The 23,307-nt window shown below is 34.5% G+C and overlaps 2 protein-coding genes across 2 annotated transcripts; one reads left to right on the forward strand and one right to left on the reverse strand.

Moving 5' to 3' along the window:
• Positions 1-7,841: 7,841 nt before the first annotated feature.
• LOC128548138 (uncharacterized) lies at positions 7,842-9,593 on the forward strand. The gene has a single exon (XM_053522543.1). The coding sequence runs from the start codon at positions 7,842-7,844 to the stop codon at positions 9,591-9,593; it is 1,752 nt and encodes a 583-aa protein (XP_053378518.1).
• Positions 9,594-13,866: 4,273 nt separating this feature from the next.
• On the reverse strand, positions 13,867-22,540 carry LOC123526560 (uncharacterized). The gene is made up of 3 exons (XM_045305774.2): positions 18,982-22,540; positions 15,318-15,427; positions 13,867-13,945 (listed from the first exon to the last, which is right to left on the reverse strand). The coding sequence occupies exon 1, from the start codon at positions 22,440-22,442 to the stop codon at positions 20,844-20,846; it is 1,599 nt and encodes a 532-aa protein (XP_045161709.2). The 5' UTR covers positions 22,443-22,540; the 3' UTR covers positions 13,867-13,945; positions 15,318-15,427; positions 18,982-20,843.
• Positions 22,541-23,307: the final 767 nt, after the last annotated feature.

The raw sequence follows: 23,307 nt of genomic DNA on the forward strand, positions 1-23,307 counted from the left end.
ACGTTTTCCGTCGTTTTAAAAATATAAGGGGGGCTTGGTCGAAATTTACTTGTTTTATAATAGATTAAGGGAAAGGGAAAAAGAAATTTACGAAATTTAGCAGAAAAAAGCTTAAAATTTGCTAAATAATAAAATTTTTTTGCTTTCCAAAAATTTAAAATTTTTTAAACTAGTTGAATATAAATTTATAAAAATTCGCGGCGGGCTTTTTTAATAAATTTAATATGAAAAGACACTAATGTAATATCCTCTATGTAACAACACCGAAATAAGATTAATTTGGCATTAAATGCATCATATCATTTATTAATTGCTTTTGATTACTTTTCCTGGCCTTTTAAAGTTTACAAAGGGAAAAATGGCAGAAAAAAAAAAAAATAATTTTTGGGCAAAAATCAAAGATTTTCCTTTGGGGTGTATTTCTAAGGTTTCTTTGGGGAAAATAGTATTTTCTGATAGATGATCTTTTAAAAAAGACAAATTTTTAAAAAAATCGGAAAATAAAAAAAGTCATTCTTTGAACATTGTCTATTGTATATTTTACTATAAAAAAAAGCCCATTAATTTTTAAGGGGAATTTGTAACCGAGCGGTTAAAGCTGCTTGCCCCTTACCTTTGCGTGTCCAAGCCTCCTTTCTGCCGGTGGTAATGTTGAAGAGGCCCCCCAATTACCCGGGAAAGTCAAACCCGGGTTTCCAAGATCCTTCCGTACATGGAATGATAACCCCTTTTGGACTTTGGTGGGGTTTTTTTAATAATATTAAAAAAAAAGACCAGTTTTTACATGAAAAGTGTGAAATTTTCATAGGGAAATGTGGGGGATGTGACTTTATAAACTTATAAACCCCTTGGTGGGTCTTCATGGAAAAGTAGTCAGATAAATTTTTGCATAGAAATTTATACCCGTTTTTGAAAAAAGCTTTTGCTTTTAAAGCATTTATGGGCCACCCCGAATTATAAATTTAAATGAAGACTATTTTTAAAGGGGAATTGAAATTTTTTTTGTATTGACCCCTTTGGGAAATTTGAAAAAAAAACAAGGGGTTGTAGCTAGTTTCCCTTTAAAAGTTTGTTCAAAGATGCAGTTTTATAACCGGTGCTAGCGGACGTGAGGGGTATTGCACATTTCATTACCGCCATGAACTGACTCATCAAACCGAATAATAGTTTGCTTGGCTGGTTGAACGTTCCTGTGGACCTTCATATATACACTTATTAAACGGCAAAGGCGGGAATGAATTGGTTTCTAATACGATTTAAACGTAAGAAACGCCATTGCCGTTAAATGTGTTGTTTCTAGGCAGATGAAAAATATTCATCAGTCTCGAATCTTTCGTCTTCGTCCAAAATTGATTCGGGACCCATACTTTGCTAAAGTTGGACCCGCATCAGCATATCCAAAAAGTTCACTAACCGCGCGTTCTCGCGAGGGAAACTTTCCCCCGTTGTGTACGATTTTTTTAAACGCGACGAAATCCCAAAAATTTAAACACTGGGTTCAAAAAAAAAAAAAAAAAAACATTTGTTTGCCAGCTTCCCCTTATTTTTCCTGCTTCCGGTTATTGACCGGGGTTTTTTATAAATCTGTCCAAAGCAATTTTTTAACTAGTTATAGTGAAGTATATAATATTATAAGATATTCATATACGTAATTGATACCTATGATAAGACGGTGAATTTTTAGGGGGGGGGGTTAAAAACGTTAAAATTTTATGCTTTAAAAATTTAAATTTTCTCAATAAATACAAGTTCAAAAAGGGCAAGGTTAGGCGAAACCGTGAGAATTAGCATGATTCTAATGACAATGACCTTGACCAGTAAAGTATATCTATTTATCCTTAACCAAAATAAATTTTAAAAGCGATCTCTCTATCTTTATCCCTTTTTTTGATACATTTTCATTTTTTGGGCTTTCAAATTTTTGTTTCTGTCTTCATTATTGGATTAAATAAAAAGAATATTATAAAATGATTCTAAATTAGATGCAGTTTAAATTTTGTCATTATAAGCGCAAAATATATGGGAATAGCGTTGACAAGAACATCTAATTAAAACTGAAAACCCCAAATTTTCTGCTTTTAAATTTTTTTGTTTACTGTAAATTTCATTTTTACGGGGTGAGGGGTTTGCGTTTGATCTGTAGTGAATTTAAACGACAATATTTTAGTCCTTTAATGAAACTTTCACAAACCCATCCCAAAAATCTTTGACCCAAAAAAGGGGTAAAAAAAAAACCAAAAAGGACAAAAATCACTCGGATTTTTAAATTTAAATTTTGAAAGTCACAATAACCGGGCAAACGATTATTGGGTAAATTAGTTTAACCAGACTCGTATTACATTTGAGTGTTAAGGTATTTTTATCGTTATTTATCCTTATATATTTCAATGTATATCTACATCAAATTTATTTTGCTTCCAAAAAATGCGATTTAAAGGTATTAAATTTTCCAAACGTCTCCGGGGGTTTCAGTATCGTGCTTTGCCCGAATTAACACCATTTCCCGACTGCAGAATTTTTTTAAAAGGCTAATGAATTTTTTGGCGTGTTAGGTTGGAATTCAGGTATATAAATTAATCAAAGTTTATCTGTATCAAAGTTTGGGGAAAAACTATTTTAAAACCCTTTCCTTTTTAACAAAAATTGAAATTTTAAAAAAAAAACCTTTTTTTTTTTGGGGTTTTTTCCCTTTAAACCCAAAAAGGGTTTAAAAATTAACTCCCCGGGGTTCGGTTTTTTACTTGCACACTTTTTCCTCAGATTGCCAGCTCTATTTTTTCTTATTTGTTAATTGTTGGGTTCCTTCAGACACGCCTCTAAAAAATTCTTTACGCTTCTGATAAAATCTCACCTCGTTTTAAAATTGTTACAGGGGTTTTGAATTGCGGGGGTTCGTGTTCTTCTTTGGCTTTTGCTGTTGGATCTTTGTTCTTGATTTACTAACATTACATTGAACTTAACACACAAAGTAAGCTCCAACCGGAATGATACTTCATTAATTCTTTCTGGTTATAACTTTATGATTTCTGCCAAGGTCCAGTTGACATTGTGTCATTCACGAGAGGTAATGAAATATGCAACTCACCTCACGCCCCGAAGCACCAGCTTAAGCGGAATTCTATCAGAAGAACATCGAATGAACCAAGTGATCCAAAAGGAGGACCCTGAAAATATAACAGCACTGAGAACAAGTACGATGAGATTTTTCTACGGCAGCACTACGGCACTTAATGAGTGTTTTACTTTGTACAAAATAGAATACTCTTATTCTTGTATCTGCTTAGATGAACAAAAGATTTTCTGATGCATGTTACATGCCAATTAAGCTTTTGCTGCCATATGTTTAGGGGCATCTTTGTCTCAGACTGGTCCTACATTGATCACAAGAAGTGTAGCAGTTGTTTTAGTCGGGGTAAAGCAATATTGTATTCTTTTACCTGTTGGTTTCCCTATTTGAATTTATACCTGTCCCGGGGTGTTCTCTTGCCCAAAAAATGCACATAAGCCAAAATTTCCCTCTTTTAGCCCGGTTTTAAAAGCTTTGGGCATCAGTTTTATTAGTTTTTATTGCTTTTTAATCACGTGAAAACCCAAAAAGGAAGTTGATAGAGCAATTTAGGTTTGGGGTTTTTTTTCCCGTTTTTGCTTGAGGAAAAATTTTTGAAAAACTTTCCCCCGAAAAATGTTGCAGTTGTCCCTTAAAAATTTTTCAACATGAGCCCCAGTGTATGTTTTTAACATGACCCCACGTGTTTAAAAAAGTTTTGATACATCAATATATAAAATCTTTTTTCTACCCCCTTCCCAAAAAATGCATTTTTTTTTTTAAATTTAAAACGTAGAAGATCTATTGATATGTTTAAATTAAAGGGTAGGGCCCATGCATGGATACGGGGCCACCAAATTTTTGGGTTGTTTTTTTCTTTTTTGGGAAAATTTGGGTAAAATGAAAAAAAGAAATTAAACACCTAAAAAGGGGTTTTTTAAACAGTAGTATGAAAAAAAACCTTTTAGGCATCGTTATATGAGCCGCGCTGTGAGAAAACAAACATAGTGTCTTTGCAACTAGCATGGATCCAGACCAGCCTGCGCATCTGCGCAGTCTGGTCAGGATCCATGCTGTTCGCTTTCAAAGCCTATTACAATTAGACAAACCGTTAGCGAATAGCATGGATCCTGACCAGACTGCGCAGATGCACAGGCTGGTCTGGATCCATGCTAGTCGCAAAGCCACTATGTTGGTTTTCTCATGGCGCAGCTCAATTATCATACAGCTGATAATCAATCAGAGTCTGTATGTACATCATTGGAAAGCCTTTCCAGTCTTTCTGAGCATTTGCTTATGATATGTGAGCATACAGGATTACGGAAACTCAACTCAGTTAAAGCATTTATCTCAAAATACAGCTTAAAGAGGCACCACAAAATAACTGTATTCTTTTGTATTTCCATGATGGTAATATACATGGTTTGCACGAGATATACAAGAAAATGGTTTCCAGTTGACAGAGACATATATTAGGCCAAGACAATGTGTTTAATGACTTAACATTTTATTGAAATTATGTAGTGATATGTACATAAATCAGTGTATTTAGTTAAATTTTCGATCACATTTCTACAGTGTAAGACAGTTATTCATCTATATTCTTTAAACTATGCTGAAAAGGGATTGACTGAAGAAGTTTGCAGATAAAGTTGTGAAAACACATTTATTTAGGAAGGGCCTAAATTGTCCACCTGAAAACTTATAGTATAACTGTATATTACCTGTATTATAAAATGATTTTCATGAAGTTTTTGTGGGCGAAAAAAGTAGGTCACTAGGTAGTGGTGGGTCTTTAACTCTGAATAAACTACAGCATAATGATTTGTGTCACAATTTTAAAGTCAAAGTATACATTTCAGACCGTTGTTGAGTATAGGAATATGTGTCTATTAACAATAGTAAAAAATGTCCATCAACAATAATCAGATCGTTAACACTAATCAAAACAAACTAAATCTACACAATGTTGACATAAAAGACAGAAGATTCATTATAAAGAGGAATATGCTTAAGGCGTTATCAAGGTTGCAATTAGCAACTACAGAAACATCAAATATATTTACCATATGTTTCAATTAAGTGCAAGGTAATTTATTCAAATACAGCTGAAATATTAGTATAACATACTATGTGTGTAGCAGTTGTAAGTTCCGCTTAATACCCCAGTCACACATACGGCGCGGATAGCTACGTCTAGCTACGGACAGAAACGTAGTAATCCGTATCGGTCGGTACATGCACATAAGTTTGAGCGAACCGTAGCCATTTGAGCGTGACTTTAGTCCAACTTGACTGAAACTTATTCATCTGTAGTTTAACGTAGTTAAACGTAGTTATCCATACTGTTACGTACTGTTACGTACCTCGCCGTAGCCGAACGTAGTTATCCGAGGCTGCTCGTACTTAAGCATAGTTCAACGTAGTTTACCGCAGATCCGTCCGTGCGCTGGGCAAGTTGCAAGGCGCAGTAAAACGTAATTCAACGTAGTACCTCGTACCTATCCGTACTTATTCGTGTCCTGTATTGTTTTGTTTGTTTCCTGTTTCTCACCATTTTTCCCGTACTAAGACGTACTGCATCCTATCCGCACCGTACCTCAACGCACGGACATATCCGTATATGTGACTATAGCTTAAACTAGAAGGCGTGAGATGTGTTGCACGTGAAAAATTGAGTATTATTTTTCTTGGTTGCATATTTTGCTTCTAAAGAAGCTCGTTATAAAATCTACTACATTCTATACATTCTTTAATGTGCACAAACAAATCTTCTGATGGTATTTCTTGAATTTTGAAGTACCCCCAAATAGCTAATTTCGCATAACTTTATCCACAATATTTACGTTGATCTTGCCAATAAATGTTTTCATGGCCTGCACGTTTTATGCTTTAAACATGGTCAGTGATGTTAAAAATCAATTTACTGATGCTCTGAAGGCATAACCCCCTTATTTGTATTCATTCTTTGACACAAAAAGGATTTCCAAAAAGTCTCACTTAACAAAAAAATTTTTTAAAAAAATACCGGCCTACCTACCCTAATTGTTTAGCATGTTACCGGAAACAATTTTTGTTAAGCCTAATGTGACAAATTTTACATCTCAATATGGACACACATTAGCATTTCGATACTCACATAACTAACCGACCTTATACAGAATCCTAGTTAGGTAAAAGAGTGATTTAAGTTTGTCATGCTTACAAATTTGATTAACGGCATAACTCCTTTCCTGTATATTTCTTCAGTGAAACTGTCCGCTGTTCATGTTTCTGGAACATCTTAAAATGTTTCGTTGGTTGGTTGTGAGTATGCATTTTCCAAGAAACTGACATTTTATGTTAAATGTGTTTTAATTTTAGGAAAAAAAAAACATCTGTTTAATAAAAAAGTTAACCACACTCGAAGGGAAGTAATTCGAACAATGCCTTTACAGTAACATATGTGAGATTATCACACGCTTTTATAAATGGCGAGTAATAAAAACTTTGTACAATCATTGAATTATTACCTATAATGTTAATAGATCAAAAGGATTTAGAATTATCAAGACAACACATTCTTTACTAGTTTCGACCTTTATGTCTTCGTCAGAAATAACAACGTACCTATAATGTTACTAACAAGAGCAGGAGGAATGGCTTCTTATAGAAATATTTATTTCTATGATACTGGAAATCAATTAATAACCGACGTTTCTATTTTATACAATCGTTTTCCCCTAAACGTTCGCACCCATTTGCTTAATCAAAATATAATCGGACCCAATTCTCAGTTTCAACAAGATATATATGTAGATATGGCTCCTTATATTAAGTTATATCCAACAGACTTTGGGTCAATAGTGTTTTATTAGATGAGATCAGAAATAAATTTTTGTATTTCGTTTCTTCCAGCTTTAGCCGAATTATTGTTTGTTTGTTTGTTTTGGGTTTAAAGCCGTTTTTCAACAGTATTTCTGTCATGTAACGGCGGGCAGTTAACCTAACCAGTGTTCCTGGATTCTGCACCAGTACAAACCTGTTCTCCGCAAGTAACTGCCCCCTTCCCCACTAATGACTTCAGACACAGTGTCGTTTATCAAATAGTCACGGAGAACATACGCCCAGCCCAAGGATCGAACTCGCGACCCCGCGATCCGTAGACCAACGCTCTACCTACTGAGCTAAGCGGGCCGAATTAAGATTAGTATTTAACTCTAAACCGGTAAACAGCACAAACTATGGACCGGTGTTTTTCATAAGGAGCCATGTAGTAGTATACATGCTGTATCTGTTTGATAAAAATTATATTAGAATAGTTTTATTATGCAATTAACCTGACAAGATTCATGAGCATAGCATCATATACAATTTATAATCTAAAACATGGTATAGCAAGATGACAAAAAGTACAAATTTGTTACAAGTCATTCTTATAAACTAGTACCTTATTTTCGACATTAAATGTATAAAATGGACTAAATAATGCTAAAATACCATTTTAGCAAAAAAAGTAGTATCTAACATGCAAATCAATGTAACTTATCCCTTATACAGGACATTGTCATGACAACTATCTGGTGTATAAAATTACAGTACAAACATAACGATTATTGTAGGATAAATCTGTTTGTTCTCAGATAACAAAAGTATCCTAACCTGTCACATGCTATAATTATGCATAAGATATTGAATTAAGATATTACAAGCCATTAAATAAAATTTTATCTTTAACTTAAACTTAGTTTTGGTTGAATTAAAAACTGAAATAAAAGTGCAGAACAACAGTAAGACATTTAATATCATTGATGATATGGAATTTTCTAGAGCGAAAACGGTTAAAGAGGATAGTGCTGGACCTTCCTCTGAGAATACCAATATAATTTGTGATCCGTGTAGAAATGATGGAGAAAATATAAATGCGGAAGGATACTGTGTAGAATGTGAAGAATATTTGTGTAAGGATTGCTATAAAGTACATTGTCGTCCCTCTGTAACTAGGCATCATGTCTTACAGGAGAAAGACAGTATGCCCAGAAAACGAACATCGAAACCGGAAATGTGTCCAATTCATGTTGAACAGCCGATAGAATATTATTGTGTAACACACGAAGAGGTTTGCTGTACTATGTGCCGATCTATGAGCCACGAAAAGTGCGAAAACGTAAAACCTATTAACGATATGCTGCACGAGGCTGATATGGAAAAAGAGTTCTCTGAGCTTCAGGGCAAAATTAAAATACTGCAAAGTGATATAGATAGCACACAGTACCTGGTTCAAACTAACCTGAAAGCGATTGCAATAAACCATGACAATAGCAGGGAAGAGATGGATACTTTGCGAACAGCTATAAGAGAACACATTGATCAGATTGAAAATGAACTTGATATCAAATTAAAGACCATAAGAAATGAAGACGAAGGGAAAATCACATCGTACAAGAATGCATGTAACGCTATGCACTTTGACATAAATGCAGTTGAATCATATATTGAAGGCAAAAGATCAGGAAACAAGAAGTATGACTTATTCATAGCCATGAAAAAAGCACAGAGTAAGATAAAATCAAACCACATCGATCTACGAAACATCAGAGCGAAAAACAAAGTTAGAAGATACCAGTTTTCACCAGAGCACGAAGTGAAGAAACTTCAGAGTCATCCAATTAAATTTGGTTCGTTTTCAAACAAAGATGAAGCGCTTAAAACAGAGCGGTTTGTTAGTGACATAGAAGTTAAATCAAACAAGGACACACAGACATGTTACATAACCGGTACATCACTTATATCGGAAACATTACTCGCTATCGCTGATAACAAGAACAAGAATGTCAAATTAATCCACACTAAAATAAACAAAATCACGGCGGAGGCATGCCTTAAATCCCCGCCCTGGGATATTACAACGGTGCCTGATAACAAAATTGTTGTAACCATACCTTCAGAAGAAAGAATTCAGTTTCTTTCGGTGCCCGTGCCTCACGGCGACGCCATTTCCCTTGAAAAGTCTGTCAACGTAGCGGGAAAATGTTACGGAGTAGACTTTATCCGACAAGAAGGAAAACTCATTGTTTCTTACTGTTATCCAGGAAAAATTGAAATATTAAATTTAGATGGAACCCTTGATCGTAAGGTAGATTTAGAACTGAATAATCCAATTTATATATCAGCCATACCAAATACCAACACGGCTTGGATTTCTGACCCCACTATCAAAGACAATAAGTATGAAAATGGCTGTGTTAGGTACGTGAACTTTGGAAAGCAACAAAAACAGCTATTTAAAATCGATATGATAGGCTTTTGTCAGTATCCCATACCACTTGGTCTTGCAACAGACAAATCTGGTACAACATACGCATGTAACTATCAAAATCAAATACTCGTATTTTCACCAGTTGACATCGACAAGAATCGAACTCAGACTATCAATGTTAAGGCAGACGTTCTTATAAAATATAGTGATAAAAAGATTTCACCACGGAGTATTACATTCTGCAATAAATCATTTAGACTATATGTAGGCATGTATGGAGACAAAATGAAAGTGTATTCTGTTGCCTGAAAAAATACCACGTAGAGTGTTAAAAGCCTCTAGAACAACCTGGCAGGTTTTAAAAACGCATGTATGACTACTACATATAATGATATGCAGATATTGCTGTTTTAATGAAAGGATTCTTGTGATAACATAATTCAAGTTTTTATTTGTGCCGACAGCAACATTTCTGAAAGATGGCTTAACAATGACCTCTTGATTATGGTCTACGGATCGCGGGGTCGTGAGTTCGAGCCCTGGGCTGGGCGTATGTTTCGTGACAAATTAATTAAAGACATTATGTCAAAAATAATTCGTTCTCCACCTCTAAAAATTCATGTGGGGAAGTTGGCAGTTACTTGCGGAGAACAGGTTTGTACTGGTACAGAATCCAGGAACACTGATTAGGTTAACTGTCCGCCGTTACATGACTGAAATACTGTTGAAAAAACGGCGTTAAACCCAAAACAAAACAAAACAAAAAAAAACGTATTTCAAAATATGTTCGTTTCGAATTATATACCGCCTCGGTAGCCTAATAGTAGAGCGTCCGCTTCGTATCCGGGAGGTCGTTGGTTCGATTCCTGGCTGTGTCATACCAAAGATGTGAAAAACTGTACTTGTAGCGGCATCGTTAAGAGACTAGTACTTGGACTAGTCAGTCAAGTGACAGTATAATATGACTGGATATGGTATCATGTTACGTGTCTACAGCGTGATATTCTATTGAGGTAGCACTATAACTTTTAACGTGTCAATAAATATAATGTGACACTTTATACAGTCGCAGCATGAACAGTTCATAACGTTGCGAAACTCCCATATATGTCTCATAACTTACTGAACTTTTACAGAAGCCTGCATCACTAAAATTTGTCCTGTTTCTACAATAGGATAACGGCGTAATTGCTATCCTGTATATTTCTTCGCTGTTCTTGTCCCTGATGTGCTGACATCTCAAAAGGTTTCATTTAGGATGGTTGTTAGTATGCATTTTCAAAAAAACTAAAATTTTATACTAAGCGGACTTAAGGTGTTTGAAGATTAACGCTCAAAGGGAAGTAATTCGAACGGTGCTTTGCCAGTAACATGTGTGTGATTATCACACGCTTTTTTAAATGGATATGATATACTAGAGTAAGGGCAACTTTGAACACCCTGTAATTTTTCTATCAAGAATAGGAGGAATGTCTTCTATGATATTGGGGTCATCTGTTTGTTTAATCAAGATGTATTCGGATCCGATGTCGCCGTTCTTTTTCAACATAATATGTGTAGATATAGCTCCATCCAATAGATTATATCTGAGGGATCTTGGGCCATTAGATTTTTTGGCTATTGTCCTGCAATCATTTCAGTAAATGTTTAAAAAACACAAAATTAAGGATTCTTTTTCGAATATTGAAACATACATGTTGTTATTCATACTGACAACATAATTTCTTTAATGAAACATGACCTTTATCAGTGACCTTTTGATGATGCTAAAATGTATTATACCGTGAAGTCAAATCGTGCTTCAGTGTTGTTATATTTTCAGGTCCTTTGGGATCATGGAGTCCATTCAATATCTGTATAACAGAGTTTCGCTGAAGCCGGTGCTAGGGGCGTGAGAGGTGTTAACTTTCCGTTACCTCTCATGAACAGACTCAATCAAACCGGGTCTGCTATTATTCTGCTTCTTCCAAGGGATCTTCTTACTTTTATTTTCAAACCAATTCATTTCGGATTAGTTGTTGCAATCAGTTGTTGAAATCTAAATAGAAATGTAAAGAGATTGTATACAATGATTAACAGAGTAAAGGTTGTACCAATACAATACAATACAATGCAATGCAATGCAATGCAATACAATACAATACAATACAATACAATACAATACAATACAATACAATACAAATTTTGTATATGCACCGACTTAAGATAAAAATTCTATTGTATTGTATTGTATTGTGTATTGAGTATTGTATTCTATTGCATTGTATTGCATTGCATTGCATTGCATTGCATTGTATTGTATTGTATTGTATTGTTTTGTATTCTTAAATGTTTTACTCTGTTAGTTATCTTATGCAATCTCTTGTTAGACGATGTTGTTGTTTTTGATGCGTGTTTTTGTTCCGTGCATATGTATTGTTGTTGTTGTTGTTGTTTGTGTGAGTGTTACACGCTGCTGTTGTGCTATGAATTACATATTGTTTATCATAATTAACAGTGTTATATTTAGTCATGTGTAATATTGATTGGCTCATAAATAAATACATTTATTTTGTGCTTCTTAGTGAAATCATGGAAATAAAACTGATATTTTCACTGTTTTAAACATCATTTTTATTTTTCACTGGGGCTTCCATGGCCGAGTGGTTAAGGTCGCGGACTTCAGATCACTTGCCCCTAACCCATGTGGATTCAAGTCTCACTCAGGGCGTTGAATTCTTCATGTGAGGAAGCCATCCAGCTGGCTTACGGAAGGTCGGTGGTTCTACCCGATGAAATAATGCAAATAATGCACGGAGGGACACCTGGGGTCTTCCTCCACCACCGGAAGCTGGAAAGTCGCCATATGACCTATAATTTTTCACTGGTATAGATCTATGGAACTACGTTTAAATGCAAAAGAATATGAATTATAAATAGACGGAAATTCTTTGCAAAATATACTTCATTAAAGAAAAAGGTGTATATAAAAACCTACACGAACTAAAAAGATATACGCTCCACCGTAATAAAATGTGAAAGAAGTCTGGAATTCTTCATAGAACTGTTTGACAATTTTGCAGATATCATGACGCAATACACACAACGTTGCGCGGGTAAAGTGGCTATAATTTGGTTAAAACCATTGGTGGATAGTTTGTTTGTTTACATGTATGATCAAAATATATTTCACTCGGAAACAGCATAATTTACGCTTTCACTCATGGCGCCACACATGAAAATATTACATATGTTGTTCACTCGGTGGAATATATTTCGAACAAACACTAAAACGGACAAATATCCTATACTTCTTTCCTTTGATGGTGCATATTGTTTAAAACCCTCTTCTTGTCAATGTATGCCGTAAATTTAAATAAGAAAGGTTGTTGGAAGATCCCTAAAAATGTGTGTTATGGTTGGCTTGTATGATTTTTTTTATTACTAAGAGGCCTGTACTGGTTCTTCCCAGGAAGGACGGCTTCGCGTGTATCGGTGCTATACACCGGGCACGTTAAAGAACCAGACTGTCTATTCGCAAAGAGCTAGGCTAAGTTAGCCGGACAAGTCTGTGTCTAAAAAGGATTTCTCTCTATCCGTTCTGAGGGCTTTATCTCACTTTGTCCCTCTGGTCAAATCGCTCTGTGTCTGTACTAGTACAGGATGAATTTCGCGCCCTGTGTGGCTGCGTTTGCTATATGTAAAGCTCCTTTGAACATGTTTATCATGAAAAGGGCGCTATATAAATCTGATATTAAAATGATAATAATATTACGTCGATTTTAGCTTTAAAATTGAACGTAGAAATGATTATACTTACGCAAGATGTATGAATCAATGTTTAGCATGTCAGTCGCCAAGGATATTTAGTGATTTATGGTTTTGGCATGGAGCAACGGCCCCAAGCCATTATATTGTTTTCGGTAATTTTAGATGGTAGTTTTATGTGAAACTATATTTGTTTAATTGTAATAGGTTATCTAAATATATAATCTATCAAAGACCCACCACAACGTAGGTAATTTTTCCCCTCATATGCATTTCGTGCAAATCATTCTGATAGTACTGGTATAATACAGCTATTTTACGACAGGTGGACAATTTAGACCCTCCCTGAATTAATGGGTTTTTTTCACAACTTCATAATTCTGCAAAAATATTCAGTCAATCTCTTTCCAGTATAGTTTTAAAATCATAGAATAATAACTATTTTATACTGTAAAAACAAAGTGTAGTCTAAACTCACCTTAATACATCACATATTGTGCATATTACTATATTAATTCAATAATATATTGAGACATTAAATAAAAAGACTCATTGTCTTGGCCTTGCATATGTCACTGTCAATTTGTAACTAGATACTTGTTATTTCTCAATTTTCTTATGCAAAAGCATGTATAATTACCATCATGGAAATACAAAAGACAATTATTTTATAGCGCGTCTTTAACGAACTTTCATTACAAAGTGTGAAAATTTCATTTGTTAGTCTTTCTTAGACTGACATAGAAATATCTCAGCGTAACAGGTAAGGTACCACCAAAAGTAAATTAAAAACAAACTCTTGACTTTTGCAGTCCAAATTCATTTAATACATATATATTAGTTTAATAACCAAAATTATGAGTAAGTCCCGCTGTGAACTTGGAAACGAAATCTGCAAACAGTAAACATCAAACCTGAAATCAGAAAAAGAAGTATTGGAATGTTTTACGTTTTTGTAGGTAAAATGTTTTATGAGTTGATGACGTCAGACATCATCAAAATAAATGTTATAGCGTCTCAGTTGAAATTACGTCAAATGTTTGATAAACGACGCCTCATTGTATTTGCCGACATTGAAAGTTGATTGTTATACGGATTATGCATTTTCAAAGGTCACTTGTTCGGTACTGTATCGCCACAAAGCCATCCACATAAACTCCTAAAATCAGCAAATAACGCTGAAGTTTATGCTTAGGAATTGTTTTTGCTGCAGAAACACAAAATACAATTGCAGGCCAAGCAATGAAAATCATATTTAATGTTTAGCCTGCTCAATTTCTAAAAAAAAATCTGGTCCATTATTTAATTCGGATAGTACCACTTATTATTTGAACGTGTGTTCACTGAAAATTTACTGACTGAATAGCAAACAGTGTAGACCATGATCAGCCTTGGTCTGCGCTGGTAGCAAAGGAAGAATCACTTGCCACCAGCAGGCTAAATGTTAAAACGAACAAATTTCTTTATTAATTTGTAAATATTTCTATTTCACATGTTTTCGATCCATTTGATACATTGATTAGTCCTCTCCTTAATTATTGCAGCGTGATTTTATACAGGTCAATGCAATTGAAAGAGTTCATAGCAGTTTTTCAAACGCATATTTTGCGTTAAAAGCTTATATGGTGGACTCGGTAAAAAATCTTTCTAGTCAAATCGTTACTTAAACATCATAAAAATCTTGGAATAATATTAGATACGAATGAGACAAAGATCATATTTATTATGTACTGTGTTTTTCAAAGCAATTTATGGGGTCAGTTTAGTATTTATGGAAGGCTTTAAATGTTTCGAAGGTACGATCACGCAGGTAACGGCTGCAAGTGTATAAACTCCGACTTTGGAATGTTCTACAAGTTTGCCGAGTAGATTCCCATAGCGTTACGCTCGCATAGTTCACCTTTTCAATGTATATGATACTGTGACCGGATTTTTTGTCATCGATTTTTTTCATTTGACTAACATATAAAAAATATATTTGTGCGAAAGAAAAAAAAAGGAATTTTTTATGTTAAACAAAAATATTCACTGGACCCGTGCCTGTGACAATATCGGGTTGATATAGGCCTGCTTGGCATAAAGTGTACGTAATCTGTATAAAATAGAACTGACGAAACTTCTTATGTATGACACCATCACAATAATTTTAAGTTACTACTTACGATTAACATGTACGTATCAACATTTCTTAATCATTAGGCAATCTATTACAGTTTTCATTCTTGATTAAACGTGTCTTAAATTATTTTGTTTTCTTTCTTCCATTTCAAAGTCATTTTTATTTACCTCATCACAGCAGATGTCATCTATGGTGCAACCAGTACATAACGACATGCTAACTGGGTTGGCGCCATTTGTACAACCGGGACTCTCAGGAACACATGTGTATACCGCACCTAGATGAAAGTTAACATAAACTGTAATAAATTATCATGCGTAATAAATTATGTGTAATTAATAACATGTGGGAATATTTGGTTTAGGCCTTCTATAAAGCCAAGCTATTTTTCTAGTTTAAAAATTCATGCTTAAATAAATAATACGCTTCAAGACGAAAAAAGTTTTTGATTGGTGAGTATCATTGTTACAGAGATCAATTCGTTATTGTATTGTATTGAAGATAGTTAGCATCTTAATATGACTTTGCCACTTATACGTTAAACTTATCGTCATCGAGAACCTACTTTTTATTTAATGGACTCAATTACTATCGTTGCATGCGTCACCTTGCTCAATATCAGTCTCTAACATATTTGTATACTCTGGAACAACTGATACGTATTAGACCTTCCTGGTATACTTGAAATAATAGCGATTGGTTGATTTATACAATATTCCATTAACAGTATTTTTTGCGTATCTTCATTGTCTTTCTTCCTAATTCTCCTAATGTCATATACATTTATAGAGTACTTTGCATTTTTTTTTGTATTTAATCTCGACATCCAGTCCTGGTGGCCCCATAACTCTGCAGAATAGATTATGAGAAACGGGTAAATATAACAGGTTATGAATTGTTAACAAGTTAGGAAGTGAAAATTGGGCATGTTGTGCGATACGCTTCTAAGTGTGATTCCAAAACAAATGAATGCTGAGATAATTGAATGACTGGACGATAGCAGTGAATCGTCGATGTATGAGGACCATTTTCAGATATCTTTAATGAGCCGCGACATGAAAAAACCAACATAGTGCATCCGCGCAGTCTGATCAGGATCCATGCTGTTCGCTAACGGTTTCTCTGCTTGCAATAGGCTTTGAAAGCGAACAGCATGGATCCTGACCAGACTGTGCGGATGCGCAGGCTGGTCTGGATCCATGCTGGTCGCAAACCTACTATGTTGGTTTTCTCATGGCACGGTTCATTTTGTTAATTTCATTAACAATAACCCTACGTCCATACGCACAAAACTCTTAAGTCATTTAACAACGAGTGCAACGTTTCAAGGTTATTAGCAAATAAGGCTCCGTGGTCACCAAATTATAGCTAAAACAATTTTATATTATCAGTACTCACTATTCCAATAAAACTATAAGTTTCTTTTTTTAGAATATCATTTAAGAAAATAAAGAGACAAGATGCTGCTAGTTTATCCCGAATGTAAATGTAATATAATATATATAAAATATTTGTTATGCATGATAGGGCCAAACATTGTCTATAATGTAAAATGTTTGTCATTCTGGATAGAGGAGTGTGCTCGATTCTGAAAAAAATAATACCTTTTTGACAAACTCATTTTGTTAACCAAACGTTGCCGATCATATATGCAGTTTTTCCAGTATTACAAAAAAAATTCTTAAATTAAAAAAATGTTTATGAAAACGGAAAAAAAACGTAAAATTTTATTTCTAAAATGAAATGTTTTATGAAAACGATAACAAATAACGCCTGCTTGCTTGAATTTTTGGTTGTTTGGTTGTTTGATTAACAACATTGAAGCTTCCAAGATTCCAAGTTTATTCAACAAATTCTCAGTTTGTATACATACAAAAACAGGAGACAAATACAAGAATTTAAAGAAAACATTACATATAGTCACGCAAATGAAGCTGGACGTTGCAATATCATAATGATTGACATTTATATACCCATCATGGGTAATTATGAATGCCAGCACCTTCTTTGCATTTAGACTTTTAAATAATCATCTCCAAGAATACCATATGAGCGACTCCTTCAGAAGACTGTCAGTAATTTAAGTGTGCGGATAGTGCAAGGTATAGAAGATGTATCGGTTCCGGAAGATTCCATGAGTTTTTTATGTAGAAAGCACCGTGAACGTGAAACTTATCTCAGTCTTAGTAACGTTTAGTTAAGAGTATCGGGGGATCGAACTCACAAGCCTTGGTTTCGTAGTCAAACATCATTACTACATGCCTTAATGAGTAGAATGTGAAAGACTTTTTTTTCGCTTGGCGAATACAATTTGTGCCATTTCCTCAGCAAATTTACCCAAAAAAAAAAACAGTCAACCCGGCAGTCTTTAATCCCACTGTTATTATGGTCCCATTGATTATGGAATTATATGTAATAATTTCCATGTTTTTCTTTCTGCATACAGTCTAAATTTTATCATAAAATGTCAGCAAAATTAATGAAGATAATAGGTAAGGGTAGATTTCTCGGAAACACAGAGCACATAAAACACACATTAGCAAAATAGGCCCACAACAAAAAGAAGCTGTAATGGAAAAAAAATTACAGACGGGTTGCTTCAAACATTATTACTTTATGTGAAATTTAGATAGAGGATGAGGAAGTTGTAAAATGGTGGGGGAGGGGGGGATTTGAAGAGGAAAGAAGAACAAGGATGAAAATACAAAGGGAATGCGCAGGCTGGTCTGGATCCATACTGGTCGCAAAGCCACTGTGTTGGGTTTGACAAAGTACAATTTTTAATTACCATTCTGTTTTCCTTGAAGCGGTTAACATTTGTTAAATATCAATAACCGGGAGTACCAAAAGCATCTATTTAAGGTTTTTAAACGATTATTTCTATTTCTTGTTATGCCGGGAATCGAACCCGGATCGACAGCTTGGCACATGCTAACCTTACACAACCGACGGAATTGAATATCTTTTTATCTCCTGTAAAGATTTGCGTAGTTGCCTTCCAATTAGTCGATTAGGGTTCGATTCCCAGACCATGCACAAATATTTTGCCAACATTTATTTAATTATGTTTTGAACTTTATAACTAAATATGTAAATTTGGTCGGTAAGATGCCTTCATGTTTGGATTAGCATTAAAATGCATCTAGGTGAATTTTTATATGAGATTTCAAATGTATTGCTTGATTTGCGGACTAGAGTGAAAAGACACAGAAACTGGGACTCTTGTTTGATTTCGCATCCATTGCATTGCTTTCTGAATTCTAGCAGAAGATAAAACTATTTGGTTACTGTAGATTATTTAAGGCTTATATGGGTAACCACGTCCTCTATTTTGAAGAAGAGGAGATAAAACAAAGTAGAAACGAATGATCAATGTCATGAAAAACGAATGGGCAATATAGTTATCTCTGTTTGAATATGAATTAAAAAGAAAACATACAAAGACATCATGTATTACTAGTATATCAATATGTATATTCTTAATTCGGTTACGGCCGACAGAATTTATAGTAGATCTTTTACCGCGTTGGAATCATTTTAAAACATATATCGGAGTCAAAATTTTTTTATATACTAGATTTATGAGACCGGAATATGTATTTTGTTAATGTTTATCATCCAAGTACTTTATTTACGGTCGGTTTAATTGTATAGACTTTGTCTGTGAGTAGAAAAGTTTTCATACACTACAGCATTTCCTGCGCGGGTTCAGAAAAATGTATAACAAATAATAGTCAACGTGATGTACTAGAATTTCTATTAATCTGAAAGTATCAGAAAGGGGAATATTTAAAAAAAAAGATATTTAGATAAATATACAAATTAACTCACCAACATAAAAATTTTGCACACTAGACAAGGTAAGCATTCCCAACATAAGAACAACTATTATGAATTTTCCGTCCATTTCTATCCTTTTTCTTCTTCAATACAAGCCTTAATAAGTCAAGTTTCTAGAAATGAATGGACAAGTTTTCTAAAATTAAGAGAAACAACATCTGGACACGTAGCTGTTGGTGTGATTGATACAAGATAGTATCAAGAAAAGTGACATTTCATTAATAAGTTAAGCAGCTGACTGATTAAAAGTTAATGGTGTTTGAAAGTTCCTAAAGATCGATATGAAAAGGACAATTTATGAAAATATAAATATACCTTACAATCTACTTTAATTTATAAACCAATACAAAGGTCAGCGAACTTTCTGTTAATTGTCTTCAAATCATTTCTAAAAACTTCATTGGAGTTAACTGGACGCGTTAATGACAACTTCAAAGTTAACATAGAGTTCTGTTAAAGGTTTTATTCATTATCAGTTCAAGAGTTTCAAAAAGCCACTGGATCAAGGGAGCTACTTGTACCATTTGTTCACGTCTTCATGCGGACATGCAGCAAACCCACGAACCCCGTCCTTTGAGCAGACGTTCTACCACAAATCTTGTTTTATAATGCATATTTGCATAAAGCCCTTGACTTAAACAAAGATTCAAATACAAAGGATTCCGACACTACCTCCGTACATTTGTCCAATTAAGTATGTGTTTTATCACTATTAGTAATGTCTGTTATTTTCAAAGTCATCTTTAAGTCTGTTATGACATATCATTTATATATTGTATTACAAGACAATCATATATTTTACGTTAAATGTTTAGGTAAGCATTCAAACGACTATAATTATCATAATCCAAATGGAAGGGAGGTTAGTGTTCGCATTCTAATGCAGTGTACTGCGCAGAATACGTTCCATAAATTCACACAGCTGAACACTCTACAGAATCCATACAGAACAGATGTCCTACTTTTTTTCTAATTATAAAGCTGCAGTGTATTGATTAAAAGATTTTTTTTATATGAAACGGGAATTTTGAGCTTTAACTGGTAGACTGTTCTTTCTAACAAAGTAGGTAGCTAAATGTACATACATTGTTTCAGTAAATAGTCCTAAAATGTGTCTTTGCAATAGTTTATGTTTAATTGAAATTATGAAGAAAAATATTTCTTTCAGGGACAGGCTAAAAAGGTGTAAACAATTATCGCTGATTTTTTCTTGAGAAACCATTCGCGTTTTGTGAAAAAGTACAAATTGATGGTCTCGAACAAGTCTAAACTCTAGCATACCTCAAGATGACATTCAAGAACATTGTATAGATGGACACAGAGATTAGTAATTTTTATTTCATATGTCAACATAAAATGTACTAAGACATCCCTTAAACATCGTGAAGTTTTCCAGCATCAGGGGCGTATGAAATATATGAGTACATAATGGTTTTGACAAAATGAAAAGAATAAAATGGCGACTGTTATTTACACGTATTTGTTACATGATAAATTCATGTAATAGCAAAAAGACGTTTATTAATAAACATGTTCTTTCATACTACGAATGTAATATAACACACGCTGTTGTGTTGTATTTATTTTTTTTTTCTAAATCAGCCTCCATTATTTACATCCCTTATGTTCTAGTTGAGTTGAATAATATAACAAGTGGACTTAAATTTAAAATGAATAAATGATGTACATATATGTTCTTATACATATCAGGACTTCTAGCCCATTTAACAATGTACTTTAACCGGGTAAAAATGAAATGCACAGTCAGTTTGTAGGATCCCGGATCTTCTGATTTCCTGCCGGGCATTATTTAGCTCTTGGACGGCAAATCGTGTAATTTTTCTTCTTCTTTTCTATGGATAAGGTTCACCGAAATACCCAGTTAGTATATGAAAACTAACAAGTACGTAGAGAACCAATGCAATTATCAGTAGGTAGTTTATGACTACTGGACAGTATGCAACCATAGCATTTGGTCTTTCTTTCTTTCTCTGTATGTCTGCAGGTTTAGGCAGCGCTTTACGGAACACACGTGTTCCAAAACAATCAAGCAAAGCTTTGTTAATGGGAACCGTCGTGCATGATTCATAGCAGTACGGTTTACAGGATCTTTGATAAGTTTGAAATACTTCTAACATATCTCGAAGCCTGTTGTATCGAACCTCGGATCGAAAGAAGTTCGGTGTGTGCACAACATCGGTCAGCAGCTGGACGTTTTTGTTAGACTTTATGTCCTTCAGATGCGTCAGAATATCTATTACACAGGGTGCCTCGTGTTCACTCTCATCGCGCTTACAAATATAATGGTGTGAAATGATGAGGGCCTTAACCATGTACGAGGACATTATACCTGTATTGTATCGCCATAGCCCAGTTTCAACGAGGTTTTCGTAAATAGCATCAGTATACATTCTCCCTCCGACTAAATACTTGATTATTCTGTAAACTTTCTTGTGCCGCTTAGACAGAACATTATTCATGAAATCTACCTCCGACTGTGAGAACCACACCAGTCCAGAAACAATCAAAACACTTCCGGTTCTCGCTACTTCCGTCGAAACAAATGGCGACTTGCATATTTCGTCGTTTTCTCTTAACCCTGGAGTTTCATATACTCTGAAAGCCGGAATGATGTTAACATTGATATACGTGGCGTGTCCAAACTCATTCTGATATATGAAACGCAGTTTGGAAGCTTTCTCATCAATTATGACGTATTTGTCAAAAACGATCGACCTGAACCCTTCCATTTCTCCAAGGTTGATAGTTTCTTCATCAGCAACCATTCTGTCCCTATTGTCCTCCATGAAGTAAATACTCCGTATCCTGGTCGATACAGTCCGCAGAGCGTTATGGACAAAATTGTCCCTGTCCTTGTAATGTAGGTCATACAAAACATCATATCGCGCATCTTCGTATCGCACAACACTCCGTAAAATCCGATCACTTCTGAAATTACCTAAGACGAACACGAAATCAAAATCATTTGGAAATGCATTTTGTGCGCCTTCATAGAAACTTCCAACTTTTATAAGCTCGGCATCTTCAAGACTTTCTTCGTCGATACTTTGTAAATAATTGAATGCTGCTTTAACTTTTATAGTTTCTTGTTGGATAGCTTCATTCTCTTCCAGTCGGGTGACGCGTATGAGTTCTTTCACCAATGTTTCAACACCTGTTTGAATTAATTCAGTTTCTTCCTGATCAATATGGAACACGAGTTCCTTTTCGTAAAGGTCATCAAGATATTTGTCAAGATTTGATTTCTTTTTCACTTCAGTCTCAGAATGTGTGTGCTTTTCTCCAGCTAGCAATGACTCATTCTCGGTGTTTCTTGCGTCTACGTATTTCACATCAGTAAGTACAAATTCATTTCCTTTGTGTTCCGTGGGAATATCTTTTAATTTGGTATTTAAAGAATTGTTATCCGTCCATATACACTCGTATGACATTTTAACAATATGCGATCATAATATTCATGTTGATGCTATATTTGAGTTTGTTTAGAGGTTTTCATCATATTTGGCAAAACAAATATCACAGGGCACGTGCTCTCATTCCAATCATTTTCAAATTGTATACTAAATGATAACAGGTACATGTACTTAATATGTAAATGTAATGGTTTGGTAGCTTAACTAATAAGGTATCCTATTTATTTGATTTACGGTCCTTTTAGATCCTAATCTCTCTGTCGGACTTTTCAAAATGTGGCAATGGAAATATGTCAATAAACATGGCATTGAGTTTGGTGTAAGCATGTATGACTAGTGAATCTGATGTATAACTGTTTTAATAAATAAAATAACGCGTCCGGGGAAACACATTAATGTAGTTCAAAACTTGTATTTGTCTATTTTTATTGTTTACAGTCAGTAATGTTAGTGTCAGTTGTTACACGTATGACAAGTGTAATATTGTTGTTAAAGGTGCATATACTTTTTGTGGCGTTTTAACTAGTAGGTCGTCCGTAGTTGTAATTGTGTTTGGGTTGGATATGTTTACCTTCTTTAGTGTCCTTTATTTTTTGTATCTTTTCATTCTTATAGGAACTATGATCAGTTTTGTTTTACAGGTCTAAATATGTTCTAGAAATATCAAAACTGAATACTCCTTTGAATATGTTAAGAAATAAAAAATTCATAAAGCCTTATACATTTTGGAGAAAAGTGTGAATATTGTAAAATCACGTAGGTAGAATGCCAAACATTCAACGTAACACAAGAATGTCGGCATGTGTCCTGATGGGCAATACCTTGGTCGCTAGAGGGGAGCATAGTGATAACTATAGCGCTGTTTGTTAACAGCTGTGCGTTG

The sequence above is a fragment of the Mercenaria mercenaria genome, chromosome 14 (genome assembly GCF_021730395.1).
Source record: "Mercenaria mercenaria strain notata chromosome 14, MADL_Memer_1, whole genome shotgun sequence".
Taxonomy (NCBI): domain Eukaryota; kingdom Metazoa; phylum Mollusca; class Bivalvia; order Venerida; family Veneridae; genus Mercenaria; species Mercenaria mercenaria.